The sequence below is a fragment of the Copadichromis virginalis genome, linkage group LG7 (assembly GCF_057382275.1).
Source record: "Copadichromis virginalis isolate Kocher_CV1m ecotype Utaka linkage group LG7, C_Virginalis_male_GT1.1, whole genome shotgun sequence".
In the NCBI taxonomy this organism is placed as follows: domain Eukaryota; kingdom Metazoa; phylum Chordata; class Actinopteri; order Cichliformes; family Cichlidae; genus Copadichromis; species Copadichromis virginalis.
The window spans coordinates 46,474,084-46,494,869 of record NC_140624.1 but is presented as its reverse complement, the minus strand read 5'-3'; the positions used below and the strand labels follow the sequence as shown (position 1 = coordinate 46,494,869).

At 41.0% G+C, this 20,786-nt stretch overlaps 2 protein-coding genes across 5 annotated transcripts in view; one reads left to right on the top strand and one right to left on the bottom strand.

Annotated features, from left to right (window-relative positions):
* The first annotated feature begins 43 nt into the window (after positions 1-43).
* rab14l (RAB14, member RAS oncogene family, like) lies at positions 44-16,702 on the top strand. The gene is made up of 8 exons (XM_085463765.1): positions 44-166; positions 6,145-6,203; positions 7,318-7,371; positions 8,037-8,214; positions 10,658-10,724; positions 13,666-13,753; positions 14,175-14,205; positions 14,306-16,702. Exons 2-8 carry the CDS (start codon positions 6,152-6,154, stop codon positions 14,481-14,483), a joined length of 648 nt encoding a protein of 215 aa, XP_085319891.1. The 5' UTR covers positions 44-166; positions 6,145-6,151; the 3' UTR covers positions 14,484-16,702.
* Positions 15,979-20,786, bottom strand: part of abl1 (abl oncogene 1, non-receptor tyrosine kinase) — a 34,737-nt gene continuing 29,929 nt past the window's right edge. For all 4 annotated transcript variants that reach the window (XM_085463761.1, XM_085463760.1, XM_085463762.1 and 1 more), the window contains one exon: positions 15,979-20,322. In XM_085463761.1, the coding sequence (XP_085319887.1) occupies positions 18,686-20,322 (1,637 nt within the window). In that variant the 3' untranslated portion in view covers positions 15,979-18,685. The remainder of the gene's footprint in view (positions 20,323-20,786) is intronic.

The window sequence follows — 20,786 nt, the reverse complement described above, 5'->3', positions numbered from 1 at the left end:
GTTGCAAATCGCCGCATACGAGGCTCTTTGTCCCAGAAGCCCATTGTATAGAGCAGAGGAAACCCTGTGCCGTGAGCAGCCATCTTGGATAGACAGATCATACTTGAGCCAGGATAACCTGCATACCTCCTGTGAACAGCTCAAAGCGCAAAAGACTTAATATCTGGTAAGGACAGAAGAAGGGGGGTATTTGATTGCACTCATAGACGCCCGTGTAATGTGTAATAAATGTAGAGAAACTGATATTTAAACGAAGAAACCCTTGGAAGTGTTAAGCTTTCTTGTGTTTTCCAGGAGTCAGCTAGGTGGAAAGCTAACGATGGTAGCTAACAGATGACTAATGCAAGGTTGGGTTCTAAGTCCAATATTGTGAGGCATCACATATTAAACGGTTATGGAAAAAATGCTACTGTTTACGACAAAGGGCTTGGTTTTCTTGAAATAACAAGATAACGCGTTACGTGTTTGCCATTAGCTGACAAACTAGCCTGCTAAAACTGTCGCTAGCTTTCGTTAGTTTAGTGTATTGAGGCATTTTTCATGAAATTGGGCTCAGGCCAGGTTGCGTTTCTGAACCTGTTTTTACTCAATAATGCATTTAAATCAGCTGTTTGTGTGGCGATGAGGGCAGGTGGCTTATGTGCTTTGATTTATGGGATTTGTTGTTATCCGTCTCTGTCAGCTAGCAAGTGACTAGCTAACGCAAACTTGTTTGCCAAAACATCCAATTTAAGGCCGTATATTTATCTGAATTTGCCATCTAAATGTCTGTTCAAGTCAGTATCAGGTTTTATATCCATTTCCGCTTCGTAGCAGCACTCTTTTTTTCCACGCATGGAATCTAATCTCAGAGATTTAGTCATAGCGACGCTGTCATTTTTGCCGGTTGTCAAGCTAACGTTAAGCTAGTCGCCGTCGGTAAGAAACAGGCATTTCGTTAGGGTTCCATATTGAAGGGTCAACCTCCGATATCCAAGTCGGGTTTGACGATGGATTTGACTGGCCCGTCTAATTCCTTGTTTTTGTGTAGGAATAACTGTAACAAAGCGATTTTTTTTCCTGTACTGCAATGCTAATCCCTTAGCCGGTAGTGTATTAGCTTCTTATTTGGGTGTCCTTTTTCCAAAGAGCAGGCATACACGATTTAAAATAAATAAATAAATAAATAAATAAAATTGGTCATTGAGTTAACGATGGTAACTTTTGTATGGTCGAAATTTGGATAGCTTTGCCTTCGTCGACATTTAAAGTGCTGCATCATTTCTGTTTCTGGTGTTAGTACACTGTGTGTTAGTGGACATTATCTTAAATTATTACCGCGTTACTTAATATTTAGTTTTTTGTTTTACTGTAAGCATGTAAACACGTCACTCATTTTTGTATCGCGGTAGCGTCCTTCAAGAGTGTATATAATAGCTATGGGGTATCACGTTCTTTTTAGTCACGTGATTTGAGTGGTGGGTCTGAACATCACGGAGACAGTGTGACTATATGTGTCATGATTTCCTGAAATCACATCATCTCTTTGCCTCTATGAGGAATGTCTGTTGAGAGGAAGAAAGGCAGTGTCCCTGTTTCTCTAGAGAAAGCTTCAGGAAAGGAGAAGTGCTGAGGCTGCAGTCTGGTCACATGGTCTTGACTCGCCTTCTCCTTGACTGATACTCATGGGGTTTATTTCTATGCCATGTGTAGCGGTGGGAGGAAAAAAGGGTGTAAAATGAAGTCGAATGTCACAGCCAAGTCACATTTTACTTTTGCTCTTTCTGGGGATTGTGCAAAATCAACAGGCCATCACTTTGGAGCTAGAGAGACCACATGAGGGTCATGTGACAGCAGAGAGCCTAGAAAAAGAGTGTGTGAAACAATATGTTGGGAGTTAAAAGGATGGTAGTGAGGTGTGACAGCTTCAAGGTCCTATACTAAATCATGGTGTGGAGCATAAGTGCAATGTTATGTTTTGTCTTTACCCACATGAATCACACTGTAGGGATTAATGAAATGTAAACATACATTGTGTCTACTGTGTTTGTGATTTTTCACGATGATTTTAGACTTGATAATGCACCACAATGTAGAAATAATGTAGGTATCCACCAGTGATTACAGATTACGTTTTTGGTAATGTAGTAACATAATGTGTTATTGTACTAAATTCAGTAATCACTTTACAGTTACAGTTATATTGTTAATTTCATTACAAAGGTTCTTCACTTATGTGAATAGTGAGCGAATGAAAAGGTACTGTGTAATTTATTACTTCTATGGAGCAACCCCAAGTCTGGTACCTGGATAGAATACGGGCATTTATAAATAGGAAGTTTATGCATACATTTTTTTTATATATATTATTTTTTTTTTGCTGTAGTTAGCTGCTTGTTGGTGGTGTGATTAAACACTAAAGCACAGGTCAAGTTGCAGAAGACTGTGCCAAATCTTTTCTTGGACCACCCACAGAAACACAGTCACAAAGGCACTGCTAGCGCTAAGAGTTGTTTACATCTCTTGAAAATATAACACTCAGGAACTTTTGCTCTTATTAATTAAGAAAAATACAACTACTACATTGTTAGCTGTCTAGTTTTAATTTGTCTTTGTACACCTATATTTCTGTCTTGTTTTCAGTTGTCACATTTCTAGTTTTTTTCCTCAGTCAAAGCTCGAGTCAATATGAGTATGTGTAAACATGAGGGTTTGTGACCCAACATTGTTTTTACTGTTATAAAAGCTAAAGTTTAATTGATATCTTTATCTGATTCAACCTCAGTTAAGTAGCCTGCAGCGTCTTATGTCTTTATTTCAACCATGTACTCAATTTTTTTTATTCTGTTTCTTGCACTTTTTTCTTCTTTTGCTGTCTGTATTTTTACATTTATTTGCTTTTTCTATTTCCACTTTTTCTCTTGCTACATGCATTTCTAACGATTGAGTTTAAATTAAGCTGACCAATCTGCAGATGTAGAAGTACGTGCGTAAAACCAGCATTGTGTTGTGCTCGGGCACTGTGATTTCGGTTTCTAGGAACTGCTCTGACTGCAGTATAGTTTCCTTTGAACTTCATGTGAGAATGACACTGGTTTAAGGCAGATTATCTTTGCAAGTTACAGAGAAATCATTTGTCTGCTGAATGATTATTCTTTTGATTAAGTCTGAATTATTTACTACTCCTACAGCAGTCAATCGTGTACAGCAGCATCTCGATTTAATACTGTGCAGCAGTAATTAAGGTAACTATCACAAAATAATTTTCCTTCATAGAAATACGAGATCAGTATAGAATTCATTCCATCCATGTTTTGACAGATAACACGAAAGGTGAGAATGAGAATATCACTGCGCTGAGCCAGTTGTGTGGTTGGAACAGCCGCATCACGTTAGGTTCATGCAAATAGCATATGAGAAGTACACAACAGTACATTAGGTTTGTAAATGAGATGAGACAAAATGACAACACAAAATGTTCAAACTTGAGTAATAGCGTTATAGAACATAACAACCTGACAGACTTGGCCCAAGGCCCAAAAGATGAGGATATGATATAGGATAGGATGTATATTTGAGGGTCCAAAGAGTTCAGTGGTGTGGAGGTTGGCTATTTATTTTTGGCTTTTTAAAGTTTGACAAGAAAGAAAAGTAGCATACACTGGAAAATGTGTCAAAAACATGTTTTTACAAAGGCAAGTATCGTTTTGCCACGTGCACAGTTGACCATTTACCTGCACAGCACAAGACGACAGTCCCAGAACTTTCTCCTATACCACGCCTTACGACAAAATACAGAGTAACGCAGACATCACTGATGCAACAACCAACCTGTGTTGTAAAAGTCATGATGCCAGTAAGCACAGTTGAAATTTTCAGATGTAACCAACTGATTCAAGTAATTGACCCTTGTCACCAACTCCCTGGGCATAAACAGTTCTCGCTTTGCCAACCACACACAGAGCGTAGAGACACAGCTTGGTGACCACATCACATTTGGGGTCAAGTCGCACATCTGATCCATGTACGAGTCTTGCTGCCCCTCAGAGGCAGTACTATACTCTCGTGCCTTTTTTGTTTGTTTAATATTATTCATAAACACAGACACCCGTATAACATTCTGTAGTGAATTTGTTGAAGTTTTGACAAAAAAAGTGTTTACATCTAAATTAATTAAAATTAAGCTTGAAAAACAGTGATTTCATTTATATTGTGGTTGATATCAATAATCATGAATATAATCTGGTGAAAAGAAAAAAAAATAGCGTGGCAAGGTTGTTGGTTTTTTCTCTTTTCTTGCCTAGCCTTAGTGTTAAAGGAATTTTATACCAAAATTGATTGTTTAAAAAAAAAAAAAAAAATTACAGACTGACACCCTCATACCTTCTTACTACTTTACTTACTAGTAATTAAGATTTTAAAAATCACTGGTAAGCCAGCTGCTGGTATTTCTTTATTTTACCACAATATGGTGAGTAGTGTTGATAAGCGGTAATTACTGTTATCAGTATTTGGTATTTATAGATCCTAACAATGCCTATTAATGGACCTAGTTGTAATATAATTGTTGTAATTCTGGTTTGATTGTGAACACTGAAGCATCCGCAGTTGCTTCAGTGCTATGCCTCTCATGCAGCAGGTCTTTTGCGCTGTTGGAAATGAGCACTGTCAGCAGCAACTGTGGAATCAAACGACCACACCTTTAGTTCTCTGCATCATTTCTGCTAAGAGGTGTGTGCGTGTGTGATGTTGTCAGATTAATGGAAAGGAGTGAAAGTCTGAAAGACCCTTCTCAGAAGTGAGATTGAGACAGGAAGGTAATGGGATTCCTTCTTGAAAGTCTTTCTAATAACTGAAAAGCTCTAACACTGTTAAAAAAGATCCATCACCTCTCTGGTCTCACCCTTCAAAGGTTGTCGTAGATATGAGTACTCTGAAGTATATTTGTGATTTTCTGTAGTAAGGGTGTTGTAGACTGGCGCAGACCGTATTATTTATTTATTTATTTATTTATTTATTTATTTATTAAATGTGACAGTACTTTTCTGCATTCATAATTCTGTCAATTTGGGCAAGATCACCAGCACCACTGGCTATAATGAAGCCTCAAACATGACCAGGCCTCGGCAGCAAGTGTCCAAAGAAAAACTTTAAAAGACCTTCAGAAAGCCTGCAGAACTACTGCTTAACACTACTTAAAAAAAATAAAAAAAATAACACTGGAAACTTCCTTGAAAAGTTAATATAAAGGAAATGAGCAGTGGTACAAGACTTTTGCAAAGTATTTGAATCATATCACCTGCTAGTTTAATATCCCTCCATCTAGTAAAAAGTATTGTTGGATAGTTCATGCATGGAAATGTACCCTCTGGTTGCTTTATGTACAATTAGAGTATAGGGATTTTCATGTTATGTTTGTCCATTTGATAAACACAATTTATTCAAAGCATTATTTATAGCATTTATTATTTAAAGTATTTTGAATGAACCTAAACCAATTTAATGTAAATCACAGTTCTGGTAAATTTACTTTTATGCTTGGCGCCAAAATTGTGTTTGGCAGGTTTTTCCCTTCATATTAGAAACAAAAAACAACATTGAAAAAAAATCCATGTTCAATTGCTGATGAGTTAAATTTATTTGTGTTCTTGAAGCTTTTGTGTAGTTAGTCCTTTTGGTCATGAATGTAATCAGCCTTCTCAGCTGTCTGAACCTTCACTTCAGGACTATGCTAATCCTGTAACTACTCGCTGGAATTTGTACAGCTTTTACTGGAGATCAGTAATCACACCTGTAACACAGTCATTAAACAGTAAGCGGCTCCATTACTGTTACTACAGGACTTGTTGTTTTATTTATATCCACACATCGTGTTGTTTTTGCATAAAGTGCAGAAGGTGTGAGAAAGAGCTGTCCATGCTTAATTGTCTTTGTCTTTTCTTATTCATTGCATCATGTGCAGTTTATTTATATGGAGTCAAAACCTTACCAGATTAGTAAACCTCTTGCTGATCTGAGTGGAAGATTAGTGGAAGTGTTCAGGGAAACTGACTGTAAAAGTCAAATGATTATAATCTACATGTATTGACCCCTCTTAAGGAAAAGTTGCTTTTCTCTGTTAAAGGTTTAAGTGGCTAAACTGTTCTTCTGTTTTTCCTCTTTCAGAGCCACAATGGCCACCGCACCGTACAACTACTCCTACATTTTCAAATACATCATTATCGGTAAGTGATCAGTACCAATTGCCAGCAGTTTGGAGGCTCTCTAGTGACTAATATTGATGGCACTTCTCACAAACTGCACATTTATTGTACTTCCATTACATGGTGGCTTTGAGTGGGTCCAGCGTATGTCATATTAGTCCATTTTTGAAGGTAACATAACTGAGTACTTCTAACAAGGGGGTGTTCTGGCATAGGGCTGTTCGATATAACGATATATATCGGATGACGATATAAAAACATCTATCGTTTCATTTTACGCTATCGTTTGTTTTGTGGTGTCGCAAAATAAACTGTTTACGTCAATATTTTTCATCGTTTTGATGGTCACTGTAGTGGCTATATTAATTTCTTAAAGTTCTCTCTTTCTCTTGTATTTTATATAACCACACTACGGATGGACAAGCGCCTGTTTTTATGCGTTGTGGTTAGCAATAACGACGGTAACAGCATTGCGTGTCCGCTTGTTTATGTTCCACATACACCTTTCACAATAAAGCTCAAGATCCTGTTGAGACTTTTCAAAATAAACTGAATCACGTGAAAGAGCAGATTATTTACGGATGAGAAGTAAAAAAAGAGCCGTCAGGTGCTAAAAAATAAACCTTAGACGCAAACGTTAGAACAGGCTTACACGCTGTGTAATAAATACTCACAAAGAAAACGGCGGCTGTTACAACTTATGTCTAAAAATGTATAGTTTCATGCATCGGTTAAAACACTCAACTCCAGCTACATGACGCGCAGCTGGAAATTAAGAAGTATTTTTAGTAAGTTTTATATGACTTAGGTGTATGATATTGTTCACAGCAAATTTATTGGGGGTATTTTGAAGTGCAAAAGTACTTCAGACTTAATCAAAGCATAATATAGATGTACCATTAGTGAGAAAATGTTTTTCGACAATAAAAAACATTTATTGTCAAAATCTGCAGGACCACATACACTCATCTATCCCCGCCTGTCTCTCTCATTAAGTCCACATGAAATTTTAAGTGTAGTTGCTGACTGTCACTGAGGGTCTGCTGCATCATGCATGGGGGCAACACTTCAGGCTTGAATAGAGAACTGTTGTTCTTCTGTTATTTCCTTGGTTGACCTGAGTTTCTCTCCACAGGGGACATGGGGGTAGGGAAGTCATGTTTGCTTCACCAGTTCACAGAAAAGAAATGTAAGTGCTGCCCTGCTTTTTTTTTTTTTTTTTTTTTTCTTCTTTTGACTCCTTTTCATCTCTGCGTGTGCCCCAGTGCATGTGAGATTTGCCAGGTTTAACTGGAGTGGCTAAATCTCTTTGGATTTCTTTTATACACCAGCGGAAGTCAGCAGCATAGATGTGGAGTGTGAGCTCAACAGTGAGAGTCTCTTCTTCTGTGTATGAGCCAGCTGCAGCCTCCCATTACCATTCAGCTCAGTTGTTTAGTGCTACTATTAACAAGCCAGATGCTGTGTTACTCATTCACTTGTCCACAATCGCATCCTGCCTGCACCCATACACCAGTGCACACATGCATACACACACTGGAGTGATGTAGAAGAGGGTTTCAGTGGCAGTTTCAAACAAATTGATACATCAAGAGTGTTTGCAGTTTAGACAAAGTGATGACTTTAAAGACTGCGATTAATTATTGATGCAACTGCTGCTGCCGTACAGTAGGAACAAGTTGGCTATGTGTGACCTATACATATTGAATAATGTTTGTTACTACGTAATTTTAAGTTCAAACTAGGCACGTGTTTTGTTAAAGTTCACAAAACGGATGACAGAAGAAAGACTTGAAATACAAAAACATTAGTAAGGGCAACAGTAGAATTCATTGACATACTTATTCTCCCCAGTCATGGCTGACTGCCCTCATACTATTGGCGTGGAGTTTGGTACGAGGATAATCGAAGTAAGTGGGCAGAAGATCAAGCTCCAGATCTGGGACACAGCAGGACAAGAGCGCTTCAGGGCCGTCACCCGCTCCTACTACCGCGGGGCCGCAGGGGCGCTTATGGTCTACGACATCACCAGGTAGAGCGTGCTTGTTATGTATTGATGCAGTCATGGTCACCGCTTAACACAGAAACTTTGACAGTGTACACTAGAGCTGCACGATTAATCATTAGAAAATCGCGATCTCAATTCCAAATGACAACGATTTAAAAAAAAAAACAAAAAAAAAACGAGAGACGACGACGATTGTACCGCATTTTGATCCGGGACGTAATCTGCATGAAAACAAGCGCTCACTCTTCCTGCTCAACAAATGACAAGAGCGGAGCCTTATACCACGTAATACAGGAGCTGGCTGCTAAAATTGGCAGGGAAAAAACAATGGAGAGCACGTCAGGGATGACAAGAAAGTGACAGGAGAAAATCCGTCCCGGTCAACCACCCAAACATCAACAACGGGATCCTTATACAGCGCTTCCCTATACACGTCGAACTCCTGCAGGCACAAAGAAATTACGGAGGCTATCACTTATCACCTGACCAAAGATATGGCTCCCATCAACACTGTGCAAAACGAGGGATTTAGGAAAATCATCAACACCCTAAACAAACGCTACACAGTGCCATCCCGCAACTATTTTTCTATTGTTGCACTACCTGCTCTATACACGCAGCGTCGAGCAACGGTGGAGACGGAATTTCAAGCAGTACATTTTGCGGCAACAACAAAATGTGAGACATTTGTTGTTTTTATGTTTATTGTTTTTATGTTCAGTCTCAACTGTTACGAAGTTGATGTGCAGTTAATAAGCGCAATAAATATTTATACTGGAAAAGAAAAGCGTGAGAGAATCGTGATCTCAATTCTAAGCAAAAAAATCGTGATTCTCATTTTATGCAAAATCGTGCAGCTCTAGTGTACACAATAGCCATATAGTGCATTGTGCAGAAAGAGGAAGTTAAAGGAAAGCATGAACATTTGATAACCGCACCGTTCAGCCCAGCACACCTACTCCTGAACAAATACAAATAGTTTGTGTTACTGCATGCGACTGACCTTCTTACCCAAACTGTTAGATGGTATCAGTGGTATGCCAAGCAAACACAGCTGAACATGTGGAATGTCTGTCCAAACTGCAACCACCTCCAGTATGGCCTCTAGGGCTAAATGAGTGCCAACGCAGTGTTTTCTTTGTCATCTATGGTTGCTGTGACTATACACCTAACTATAACCATATCCTTTAATGAAAAGATGTGGCTTTCATTTGCATTCTTCTGTTTTTATGTATACATTTGTTATTAACATGGGCCACACCAGTGTAGACAGTAGGTTGTGTTGGATAAGTAACATTCAAATTATTTCTTTTAACCTCCAGAGACCCTGTGTGTTCATAGGGACTCATTATATTTGAGCTTTCCTGCACTTTCCCCTTTTTTCTGCTCAGTACTTTAAGCACTGTTCAGTTCACTGTGTTATGCTGTTGAATAAACTCATTGTCCCTACATGGGGTGGCTCTAGCTCAGGAGGTAGAGCAGGTCATCTGCTAATCTGAAGGTTGGTGGTTCGATCACTGCTGCAAGGCAAATATCCTTTGGTGTGCAATATCCAGGTTAGATGGATGCATTCATTATTACATGAATAGGTGTAAATGGGTGAATTAGGAGCGTTGTATAATGTGCTCTGAGTGCTCAGTCAAAAACTGCTATATCAGAACCAGTCCATTTACCATATGAAGACATGTTTTTCTTTGTAATTACTCTGTAACAAAGTGATCACTTCCCTTTTGAAGGCAAAGTTTAGTTTATATACTTATCAGTCCAACTAATCACAGCCAAAAAGAGTTACTTTGACTGAGTTACCCTGAGCTGCTCACTTATTTCCCAAAGGCTCACCACTAGTGGATGGATTCACATATTTGATTTGGCACAGATATCTAAATTTACGCCGGATGCCCTTTCTGATGCAACCCACCTATTTATCCACATGGAGTAGCTTGTCACCGCTGGGCTACATTTGTGCCCAAATCTTTTGCATGCAAGACAAATGTGTTAACCACTATCTAGGAGAAATTAAAAATGTACCAGGAACAAGAGCTCGGGTCTCTGGAGGTCAAGAAACCAATGCAGAATTGTCTGTCTCGTAACCTGCCTGAAATCTTGTGAGCAGACTTCAGAGCGTCTGAATTTGTTAACTTGATGGCTCAAAATAAAATTTTGAGGACTGGTTCATTTATTGGAAAATGGAAATGAGGCTGTAACTTGGATAATGTGGCATTGGAGTTGGTAGCTGCATCGTCAGGCACAGGAAGCTGTTGATATAAATAAAGTTTATACTTATGATCTGGAGAAAGCAGTATCACTTCCAGATGTATCCATAACTCCCAGATGATTTCCTCCATGGTAATTGTTGCCTGTATTATATGGCAGCTGCTGCCTCTTTTCAAATCCATCCTCAGAGATGGCAGGATGTTATGTCTTTGCTTGTCGTCATAGTAACCTCTGTCCCTCTGATGTCAAACAGGAGAAGCACGTACAACCATCTCAGCAGCTGGCTGACTGATGCCAGAAACCTCACCAACCCCAATACTGTGAGTACACGCACTGAAATTAATGATTGTCTTAAGCTGCACACGTGTCTCCACAGCCTCGTCTCTGCACTCTTTCTGCATTGATTTCTCTTCTTTTAATTGCTTTAAGTTGTCGCTATGCTGTTTATCCCTTTGTCACCCCCCTGTTAGTCTTTTTGGAGCCACTCAGCCCCGTCCATTTCTTAAATAGGTTTTTCTTGGTAAATATGATTAGCTCTAAACCTTCCTGCTCTCACTCTCAGAGGTCTGTGTTCCATCAGGGAAGTGTGTTTGTGCAACATGACACTTCCTGTTCACATTTTAGATGGCAGAAAGCAAAAAGGGATGTTTCTGTATATCCAGTCACAACTATACACAGGCTTTGTATGGAGCTGTGTTATCCACTGCTCATTTTAATGACGAGTACAAGTAAACTTTACTAAGCTAATATGAACAGTATTAAGTTTTTGGTTTCTTTCTGGCACAGTCCACTTTAACAGAATCTGAACACTTTGAAGTTGTTAAATCTGGGACTTTTACTATGAAGTGAATCCATCAAGCTACACCAATATTATTAATCCTGCTAAACATTTACACAAAGGTGGTTATCAACTTAAAGTCAACATAGACTTTTACCTAGTTTAGTTGTGAACACAAACATAGAGGCAGTGTTGGCAGCATGTGATCAGTCACAAACACAGAGGTTTACTGGTATCATAGCTGAATTATTTTACTAACAGAGAGCAAACTGTAATGTTAGATAAATCTGAAGAAGTTAAACACATGATGCTCAATGTTCTGAGCAGAGCTTCTGCAGCCAGTGTGTGAAAGAATACAGTATGAATAGGAGTATTAAAGTGCCATACAGCACTGCAGTTAGTGACAGTGTGCTACATAACTTATTTAAAGCCAGCATGGAAATTGCCCCCCAAAATGTTTTAGTTACATACGTTTGAGTAATCCCCCATCTTTAACTCATCGGAACATCTGACAGTATTTATAATTAAATTCAGTGTGACTAGGCTCTTTTAGAGCCAGTGTGAAAGAAGATGGCAAGTAAAGAAGAAATAAAATCCTATAAATCAATAATAATTATTATTCATAATTAATTTTATATGCAATCAACAAGTTGAAGGGTTAGGGGTGATATTGCTATACTAATACATGTTTAAAAAAAAAAAATTAAGAGTTTCTTGCATGTGTAACATTGCTTGCAGCCATCCATTTTTTATTATTTTTTTATTTATTTTGATGCTTGTCACAAAGAGACAAAATCTTTAGACGGTCCCTAAGAAAAAAACAACCCAAAAACTCACTTTCTTACAAAGATCCACCGGATCTTCTAGGAATTATAATGTATTTTTTTTTTCAGAGGACTGATTGGTGAGCAGGTGCTGATTTCTGTACAAGTTGATCTCTTATCTAATATAAACTTCAGCATAAGTTACCATGGTGATGTATCCTGGGAAGTGACCCCACTTCTAAACACTAAAAAGACTGGAGATAAACCTGAGGCCTTTACTATGAAACAGAATGTGCCTCAGGTTGAGGGAAAGAAATCAAATAATTTGTTTTCATGTCCCTAAACAGTATATACAGCTATCCTTAATATATTTATAACAGATTAGAATAATTTTGATCAGTCTAATAGGTTAAATGTGTTTCATCTGAGCTGTAAAGATGAGGATTCTTCTAAACTTGTGTTAATGTTGTGAAACGGGCAGATCTGACTCCACTGACAGGTGGTTTCTGATCTTGTTTGCATGCATACCAGAGAGGAGAGCGTCAAATCACAAATGAGTGTTCAGTGCACATAGCACTGTGGGCAGTGATGACTGTACATCTTCCAAAAGCAAAAGCCAAAACTACGCTGAGCTGTGAAATGGAACTGCTGTTTGCCAATTTTAAATACTTTAGCACAAAGTGGTGGCACTGTTGGTGTTGTCACAGCATCTGCCCCAACTCCCAACATCTGCCTGCCTTGGTTTTAGACGATATAATTGACGCGAGACAAAATACTTTACAACTCCACAACTTTATTAGTGCAAAAAAAACCCCATCAATGTATTTTCACTTAAAGTTATACACACACAGTGCGGTAATATTATGTTGAAGCACCGTACGTATCACTCGGCGAGGCTCCTGCCTACGATAGCCTTAATGCTCCGACAATCCATCAAGCGGTGCGGCTTAGTAGCTTACGAAAGTCGTACTAAAACATTTTTTGACAGATTGTTGAGCGCCGTGTACCACATAAAATTGGTTCGAGGTCAGTAAGCACAACCAGAATTCATACATAAGGTGCACCGGATTATAAGGGGCACTGCCGATTTTTCAGAAAATCAAAGGATTGGTTTTAAGTGTGCCTTGTTTTCCGAAAAACACGGTAATAACGACGGCCCGCTAGCATGCTCCACCAAAAATTGTGCTTTGGTGTGTATCTGACGGACGAAACCCAAACTAGTTCATAACCACTGAAGTTGCAGCATTTTTAAAAACCAATTGTGGTTCAGCTGTTTCATTCAACGATCTGCTTTTCCCTCCCACGTGTGTATGAAAACAAAGGCACTGCGCATGCGCATTTTAGCCATATTCTATCGCGATATTTCATTTTCTTATCATTGCCTAATATTGCCGGTATTAGCCCTAGTGCTGAACAATTCTGCAGTAAAAGCAAAAGAAATTGGCATGTAAAAGGTGGTGTACAGCAGTTTTGGTTTAGTCATTTTGTCACTCTTTTAGAAAGAAGTTCAGTAAATCTCTAATTACATCGCAGTTGCTAAGGATCCTGTTGAGCACACGTTCTCTCAATCAATATCTTAAAATTAGCTCAGCAACGTAGTGGAGTCTTCCTGGATTGCCCTTGGCTTTATTATCTCTCAAAGGATTAGACAGCAAATTTCTCCCAGACAAAGTGTCCAGGGGATCGTCTCACACTCTCTTCCCTTGTGTTTATCATTAGGTGATCATTCTCATAGGAAATAAAGCCGACTTGGAGGCCCAGAGGGATGTTACGTATGAGGAAGCGAAGCAGTTTGCCGAGGAGAACGGTGAGCGAGACGTCAACCGGTGCATGCTGGGAGGTTAAGGTGGAAAAAGGTTTCAGTGGGAGGCAATTTTAGCCATTTACATCTGTCTAAGAATAACTTTCAACAGGATAATATTCACGGGATTCTTAACAAAATGTCCACAAATATTGACACTAAAATGAGTTTTCTGTGATCTGTCTCTAAGATGGTTTTGATTTGAACTCTATTTTAAAAAAAAAAAAAAAAAAAAAAAAAAGGGGGGGGGGGGCAGCAAAGCCAAGATTAACATCTTTCAGTTTACTTTGGTGGGGCAGTAAATTCTAGGAGAAATGGAGCAATATTAATTAAAAGAGGGGGTGAATGATGACTTGGTATTTGAGGTATGCACACTTGGCGCTGTGTTTTAGTGACTCAGTCATTGTGTCTGTTTTATGTTGAACAGGTTTGTTGTTCTTGGAAGCCAGCGCAAAAACGTAAGTCTGCACAACTTCAGCTTTCCAGTTCCTGCAGAACAAGATCCGATCAGCCGTCTTCTGTGTAGCTCACATTTGTGTGTATGCCCTGTCTGTTCAGAGGTGAAAACGTTGAGGACGCCTTCCTGGAAGCTGCTAAGAAGATCTACCAGAATATCCAAGATGGCAGCCTGGACCTGAATGCTGCCGAGTCGGGGGTTCAGCATAAGCCCTCGGCCCCTCAGGGCGGCCGGATAACAAACGAACCACAGCCCCAGAGGGAAGGCTGCGGCTGCTAATGACCAAGCAAAAAGCCCCTTTGCCCCATTTCTCCCACTGTCTGTCTGTCCCACCCCCCACCCCCTTTCCTGTCCTGCCAATCCCCTCCATTCCATCCACCACCTCCGTGCATTCACACCCCATCCCACTGCACCAGGTGCTGCGTGAGAGCAGGGCTGCGGAGGGAAGGAACAGAGGGGGGTGAATATCGACTTGGGCCAGGCTGAGCTGGGCTTTGTGGACTACATCTCCCCCTTCTCCTCCTCCTCTTCCTCCTCCTCTTTAATCTCGATCAGTGTATTGTCATCCGATAACTCTTCTTCTTCCACCCCCCCACAAACCTCTCACACCATTCAGCCTAGTTCCCTCCATCATAGTATCATAGAATCCACCACACATTACACAGGTCACTGACACTTTAGATAGATGTAATGTTCATACGATAATGATAAAGCAAGACTGTTTTTTTTATGTTGGATTTTATAGCTATATGCGAAATGTAAACACTGCGTTAAGTTTCATCCACCACCAATCAGTTGGAACTAAATTATATTCCCAGAGTCCGCCTCCCCTGCATGGGTTACATTTCCTGTATTTTATCAGCACACGCAAATGTGATATCTCACTCGTGCTTATTTGCTTGGGAGCAGAACGCAATGGTGATGAAGTCATGTATCAAGCAGCCACACGGGTAGACGCTCTTAAGCACGTGTCCAGGAATGTGTAGTTGAGGGAGCTTTTTCCAGCGGTCTCGATTCAAACCTGCCTGTGTCTTTTAAATTCTGCTTTCTCTGCTTTGGCACAGTCCTTTGCCAGATGTGGCAATGCTGATATTCTCAGAAAGGAGGAGGGGGGGTCTAGAAAACTAGGAATTACCCAGAAATTCTTTGTGGATTATTCCCCGGGCCTCTCCACTGAGTTATTACATGGAATATTGGGTGTTTTCCAGCTTGTCTGTGTTTGTATAGACTGAGCTAAAATGACACTTTAACAACAACAGCCACCCTGTGACTTTTTTGTTTGTTTTTGTCACACAAAGATTTTTTTTATTTTGCACCAGCTCTTCTTCTTTATCTCCCATTTCACACCCAAACTCTCCCTCACGTCACGTATAACAAGATTGTCTTTACCAGCATTTTCTTTGTCATTGTTTGTTGCCTTATTATTAATGTTATTACTCTGGAATCTTTGTTTTGCTGCACTTGCTCTTCACACTGCTCTCTGAATTCAATTCGATTCAATAAATCAGCTCTTTTAGATTCATTGTCACATTTTACTGAAACAAATAACTGAAGTACTTGAGGTAGTCGGCACGGTCACAGTATCTTAAATGGCCAAGTATTAGGAGCAAAGTCCCGACTGTTTAAGTGGAAAAATATACTCGTCCCTCCTGTATAATCAACAAAGCCGCACTAAAGAGCCCATTTCTTCTGCCTCCTATAAAGCGACACCAAGCAGTGTGCCCCCCGAAACATGACAAAAGAAAAAAAATCTGTCTCCTTTTTCAAGTACGAATATTTGTACCATAGTGTTTCCCCGATTGGACAGCTGTATATATTGCTTCTTAACTACTGGTGATGACCTCGCTACTGTACTTTGAATTTAGAAATTTATTTGGTCGCTCTGCCAATTTCTGTACAGTTGGTGTGCTAGTGGGTTGCCTGTAATTCATGCTTGGGAAAAATTCTGTAACATAGTTTCTATTAATAAATGTATGTAAAGGACAGATAACTAGACACCCTCCCCCATCACCCCGTCTGCACACTACTGAACCTGCCGAGTGGTTGAGGGGTGAGGAAGCGGATTGAGATGATGCGCAAACTATTTATGTCTGCCTTGATTCTTATATCTGTAACGGAGCGGAGAGTGGGGCACTCTGTTTATATTCTGTTTTCTTTTTCCACCCCTTCGTCGCTCCTCTGTATGGGAGGGGCTGCATCGCTGTCTTAACTCTTTTGGGGAGTGGGGGATTGCTTTGTTATCGTGGGAAGTGGGCCGGCCGGGTCTTCCTTTTATTTTATTTTTTTTTCCTGTGTCCCCCACCTGTTCTGCAGTTTGAGTGACCACTTCCTGCTTTTGTCTAAGTACAAAAAGAAACGTACATATGTATAAATTTTTAAGGAGCTGTGCTAACATTTAAATGCGTTCTCTTGCGTGTATATGATTTTAAAATGTTGACATTTTGATTTTAATGAAAAAAATACTCTAGACAGAAAAAAATAAATTATACATAACCTGTTGCTGTGTCCTTTTTTTTTTAAAAAATCTGTGGCGGCAAATGAGAAGAGCACTTTTAATATCCTGTCTACTACAAGCAAAGAGCATCACACCGTTCCAGTTTGTGCTGGAGGTATCGTGTTAGCACAAGACACTGTCTGAAATTTTGCAGTGAGAAGAAAAAGCTCTACCTAGATGTTATCATACTCTAACCATTTTAGGTGGGAGAGAAAAGTCAAATGGTTTCTGAAAGATCATTTCTTTCACTTCACAGCCAAAATGACCAAATAAGCCGTACACAAAATGTATTTCAAGTAGCACAACTGCTTTGTTTTTTTATTGCAACGAAAATTGCACCAAGGGTAGAGGGGAGAAAGGGGGGGGGCGACATTTACAAGTGAAAGTTTGTGTACAAAATTGGCGAGGAGGCTTGGACACAAAATTCGAGTAGTGGTATGGTTGGTACAGGAAGTTTTTCGTCTTTTTTTTTTTTTTTTTAAAGAAGCCAACACTGACAGTACCATGTTGAAGTCAAGGCAACTAGCAGTTGATTTTTGTCCTCAGGCATCGCAGTCAGACGGGGCACACGGGGATGACACGACAACACAAATACTGACACTGTGCGAGAGATGCAAGTGAGGAAAGAACGTGGTGAAAGTGAAATCTGACGAGTTCTTTCAGTCCGTATTGGTCACCTCCTCACATCATTTTGTAGCACAGCAAGTGATAGCTCCATAAACATTTTAGTCCAGTGTTTCCCCCAGGATTTTTTTTCCTCTGGGGTGAAAAGGCCTCAAAACAGCATTCAGACCATTCGAACATGCGAGGAAGGCCCGTCAGAGTCGGAAACGCTGTTTCAGTCTGTTACCCCCTCCTAACAGATCAGACGGCGTGCTGCTGCGGGGCCAGTCTGCTACTGATGGCTTTTATGACATGTAGTGAAAGTTGAATCAAACTTGTTTAGTAAAAAGAAGTCCAGTCTAAGGACAATGCAAATCAACAGATCCACTGAGAACCCTGGTCCCTCTCCCAGTATAGACTGGAAACAAAGGTTGTTTTTTTTTTTTGGTATGGCAGACATGGAAATCCAAGAAACACGCCTAAAAACAGCCATTCTCAACCACTTGATAAAAGCATGTTTCTGCACTTGTAAAGTGTCAAGAGTAAGAACAGCTCTGCCGGTAAGTGTTTAAGGCACTAATTGTTACCCAAGTGTGCAGAAAAGCAGAACTGTGAAGGCTAGAGGCTCATCCTGCCTCATTTGCTCGCTCCCATTATAACATTATGGCACGTGGTTGCAAATACTGCAGAAGAGCATTCATACAAAAACACTGACACAATTCCATCACTCAGCACACAACCAGACATTGATGGCATTAAAAAAAAACAAGAAAATGTAGGGGCATGTGGGACAAAACACAGAGTCTTACAAACACTGTGAGAAAAGTTCCTTAACGCTTACATTTAAAAATGGCATTTGTGTTACAAAGGCAAACTACAAGATGAGGTTAAGCATTTTTGTTTTTGTTCACTGTTGTCAGCATTAATGATTTAAAAAAATGAAACACTAACAGTGATGGAAACAATTATCACAGGTCTTTTCTTTTAATACTCGAGTCAGTGATAAAGGGAAGAAACCAAAAACATAAGACATGATCATTTCAAAAAGAAAAATCAACCATGAAAGGTTACGTTGATGAAAGATTTGGCCCCTCGCCTCATGTGAAGGCCAAATGACAGTGTTTATTCATAGTTAAGGCTTTTCAATGTTACAGACTGTCTGATGGCATCTACATAAAGCTTTCTTTGATTCAGTCCGGAGTAACCACATGCTTAAGTGTTTCAGAACATACTAGAGTATGTGTGAACCTCCACCTCTGCTGCTCTCCAGCATGAGCTGGGCCTGGGTAACAGTTGGCCCACATGCATGGAGAGGGGGGGGGGGAAGGGTAGTGTAACATAAAATGTTATCATTTTTATGTCTGATAGTGTCATATTCTAGGCGCTACCTCTGAACAATGTCACTGATCTCTTTGACGGAGGACAGCAGCTTGCTGAAGTCCTGCTGTGCACTCGAGCCCCCCGTGGCATTGGGGCAGATCTGAAGCTCTCGCAAGCTGCTCTCAAGCTTGTTGATGGCCTCGCGAAAGGCAAACTTGTTCCTCATCTGCTGAATGGAGTCAACATAGCTCACGCAGTACTTTGACAGGTTCTTGCCGGCCTCCAGCACGGCGCTGTGGCTACCCGTTTGCTCGGAGTTGCGGGAAATGGCGGCGCGGAGCAGCTCGGTGCCCTCCAGCACCATTTCGCGTGTCACGGCTGAGTTTGGAGTGCGCTCGGAGGCCTGGCGGGGTGCAGTCTTGCGGAGGGAGGATCGGGTTTTCGCTAGAGGGGTGAATGCAGTAGGTGAATTTGGATCGTTGGGGGAGGTGAGGGGAGAAGACAAACCTCCAAGGCTCTGGCTGGAGGGGGAGCTGGTTACTGAAGTGGAAGAGGCGGAGGTCTTTAACGGTTGAGGTTTAGAGGTGGAGCCCAAGGGCAGCTTCTTGGAGGCCTCACTCAGGGGTAAGCGGGCTTGGTCACTGGGAGTGGCTGTGTGGTGGGGATCTGAGATGGAAGGGAGGCACTTAGCTTTGATTTCTGAAGCAGTCGGGGAGGGGAGCTCTTGAGTGGGGCTGCGGGAGACCTTGCCCGTTTTTGCATTAGTGGGTGGTGGAGGTGGGGCTGGCTTGGGTTTCTGTATTTTTACTCGATCCCTGCTGGAGGAGAACTCCGTGTGCTTGTTTCTGCGAGCCCTGCATTCTTCTCCAGCTGCTCCCATAGGAGGGAACACATTGGGCTTCAGAAGCTCGGCATGCAGAGCGCTGGTCTTGGAGCTTTCTGGCCCTGACACACTGGGTCTCTTCACCACCTTAGGTGTCAAAGCCTTGGGACTGGAACCAGGACTGAGATCATTATCTCTGCCTAAGAAGGTGGATGAAATATCTGGAGATGTATTCAGGCGTGGTGGGGGAGTCAGGGTGCCCATCCGTGGCGCATTCTCTCCTTTCTGCTGCTTTCGTGGCAGAGCTGGCTTGCCCCCGACGGTGCCTGTGTCGAAGCGGCGATGGCTCAGATCTCGCGGCAGTGTGACAGACTTACATTCTGTGCCATCTGAGCCAGTGGGCATGGACCAGAAAAACCTAGAGTTAGAAAAGGGTTCCTCCTCACTAGGTGGAGTTGTTGCTCCCTTTCCACCTGGGCTAGTCACTACAAGAGGTAACTTCTTTCTAGGGCAAGAAGGTACTGGGTAGGTAGGAGCCCCATTAGTTATACCTGCTGCTCCATTATTATTCGTACTGTGGAGGCCATGTATGGCGTCATTAATGCCCAATGATGCCCCGTTGTTAAAGATGTCACTGTCTCGAGGATCTTGAGTAACGCACCTCCTGTCAGAGAGGCAGTCTCCTTTAAAAGAGGAGCTGCGTGTGGGAGGAGTTGGCGCACTCTTTTTCTTTTTCTTGATGAGGCTGAGAAAGCCACGCGTCTTGTCCTTGTCCTTGGGCAGCAAGCGATCGTCCTCATTCAGGTTGCTGTCCAGGGGGGGGCGCTCTTTCCTGGGGAGCATGGGTGACGACACAGCCCCCTCCGTTTCCAACAGATCTGTGGAAGAGCATAAAAGAACCAGGGGACTATCAGCAAAGGCAATCAAACAACTATAGATTTTTATTTGTATTTTTTTCTAAAAAAAAAAATTTTTCAAGAAAGCGTAAAAGCAAGCTCCACCAGTGTGTCTGCCAAACATATTTAGAGCAATGTCAGGGCAAAGAGAAGGGCAGGACAGCAGATCATGTATAATTAAGTCCTCACAGCTGGAGAAAAAATGCTTTGGTGGGAACAATCCTTATTATGTGGTTACAGCCAAACAATTCAGTAAGAACTTGATCTTGCAGGTTGTCAAAAGCTCAGACCGTCTTTACTTCAAAGGGAAATTGGTGGTGAGACATTGTTTCATTTTACCCACAGAACGTTTTGTGGTCTTTAATTCTTACCGATTATTAAGATTATGAATGTGAGCATCAAATACTGCACTACTTATTTCAGGGTAATGTAAATAAAGTGTGAAG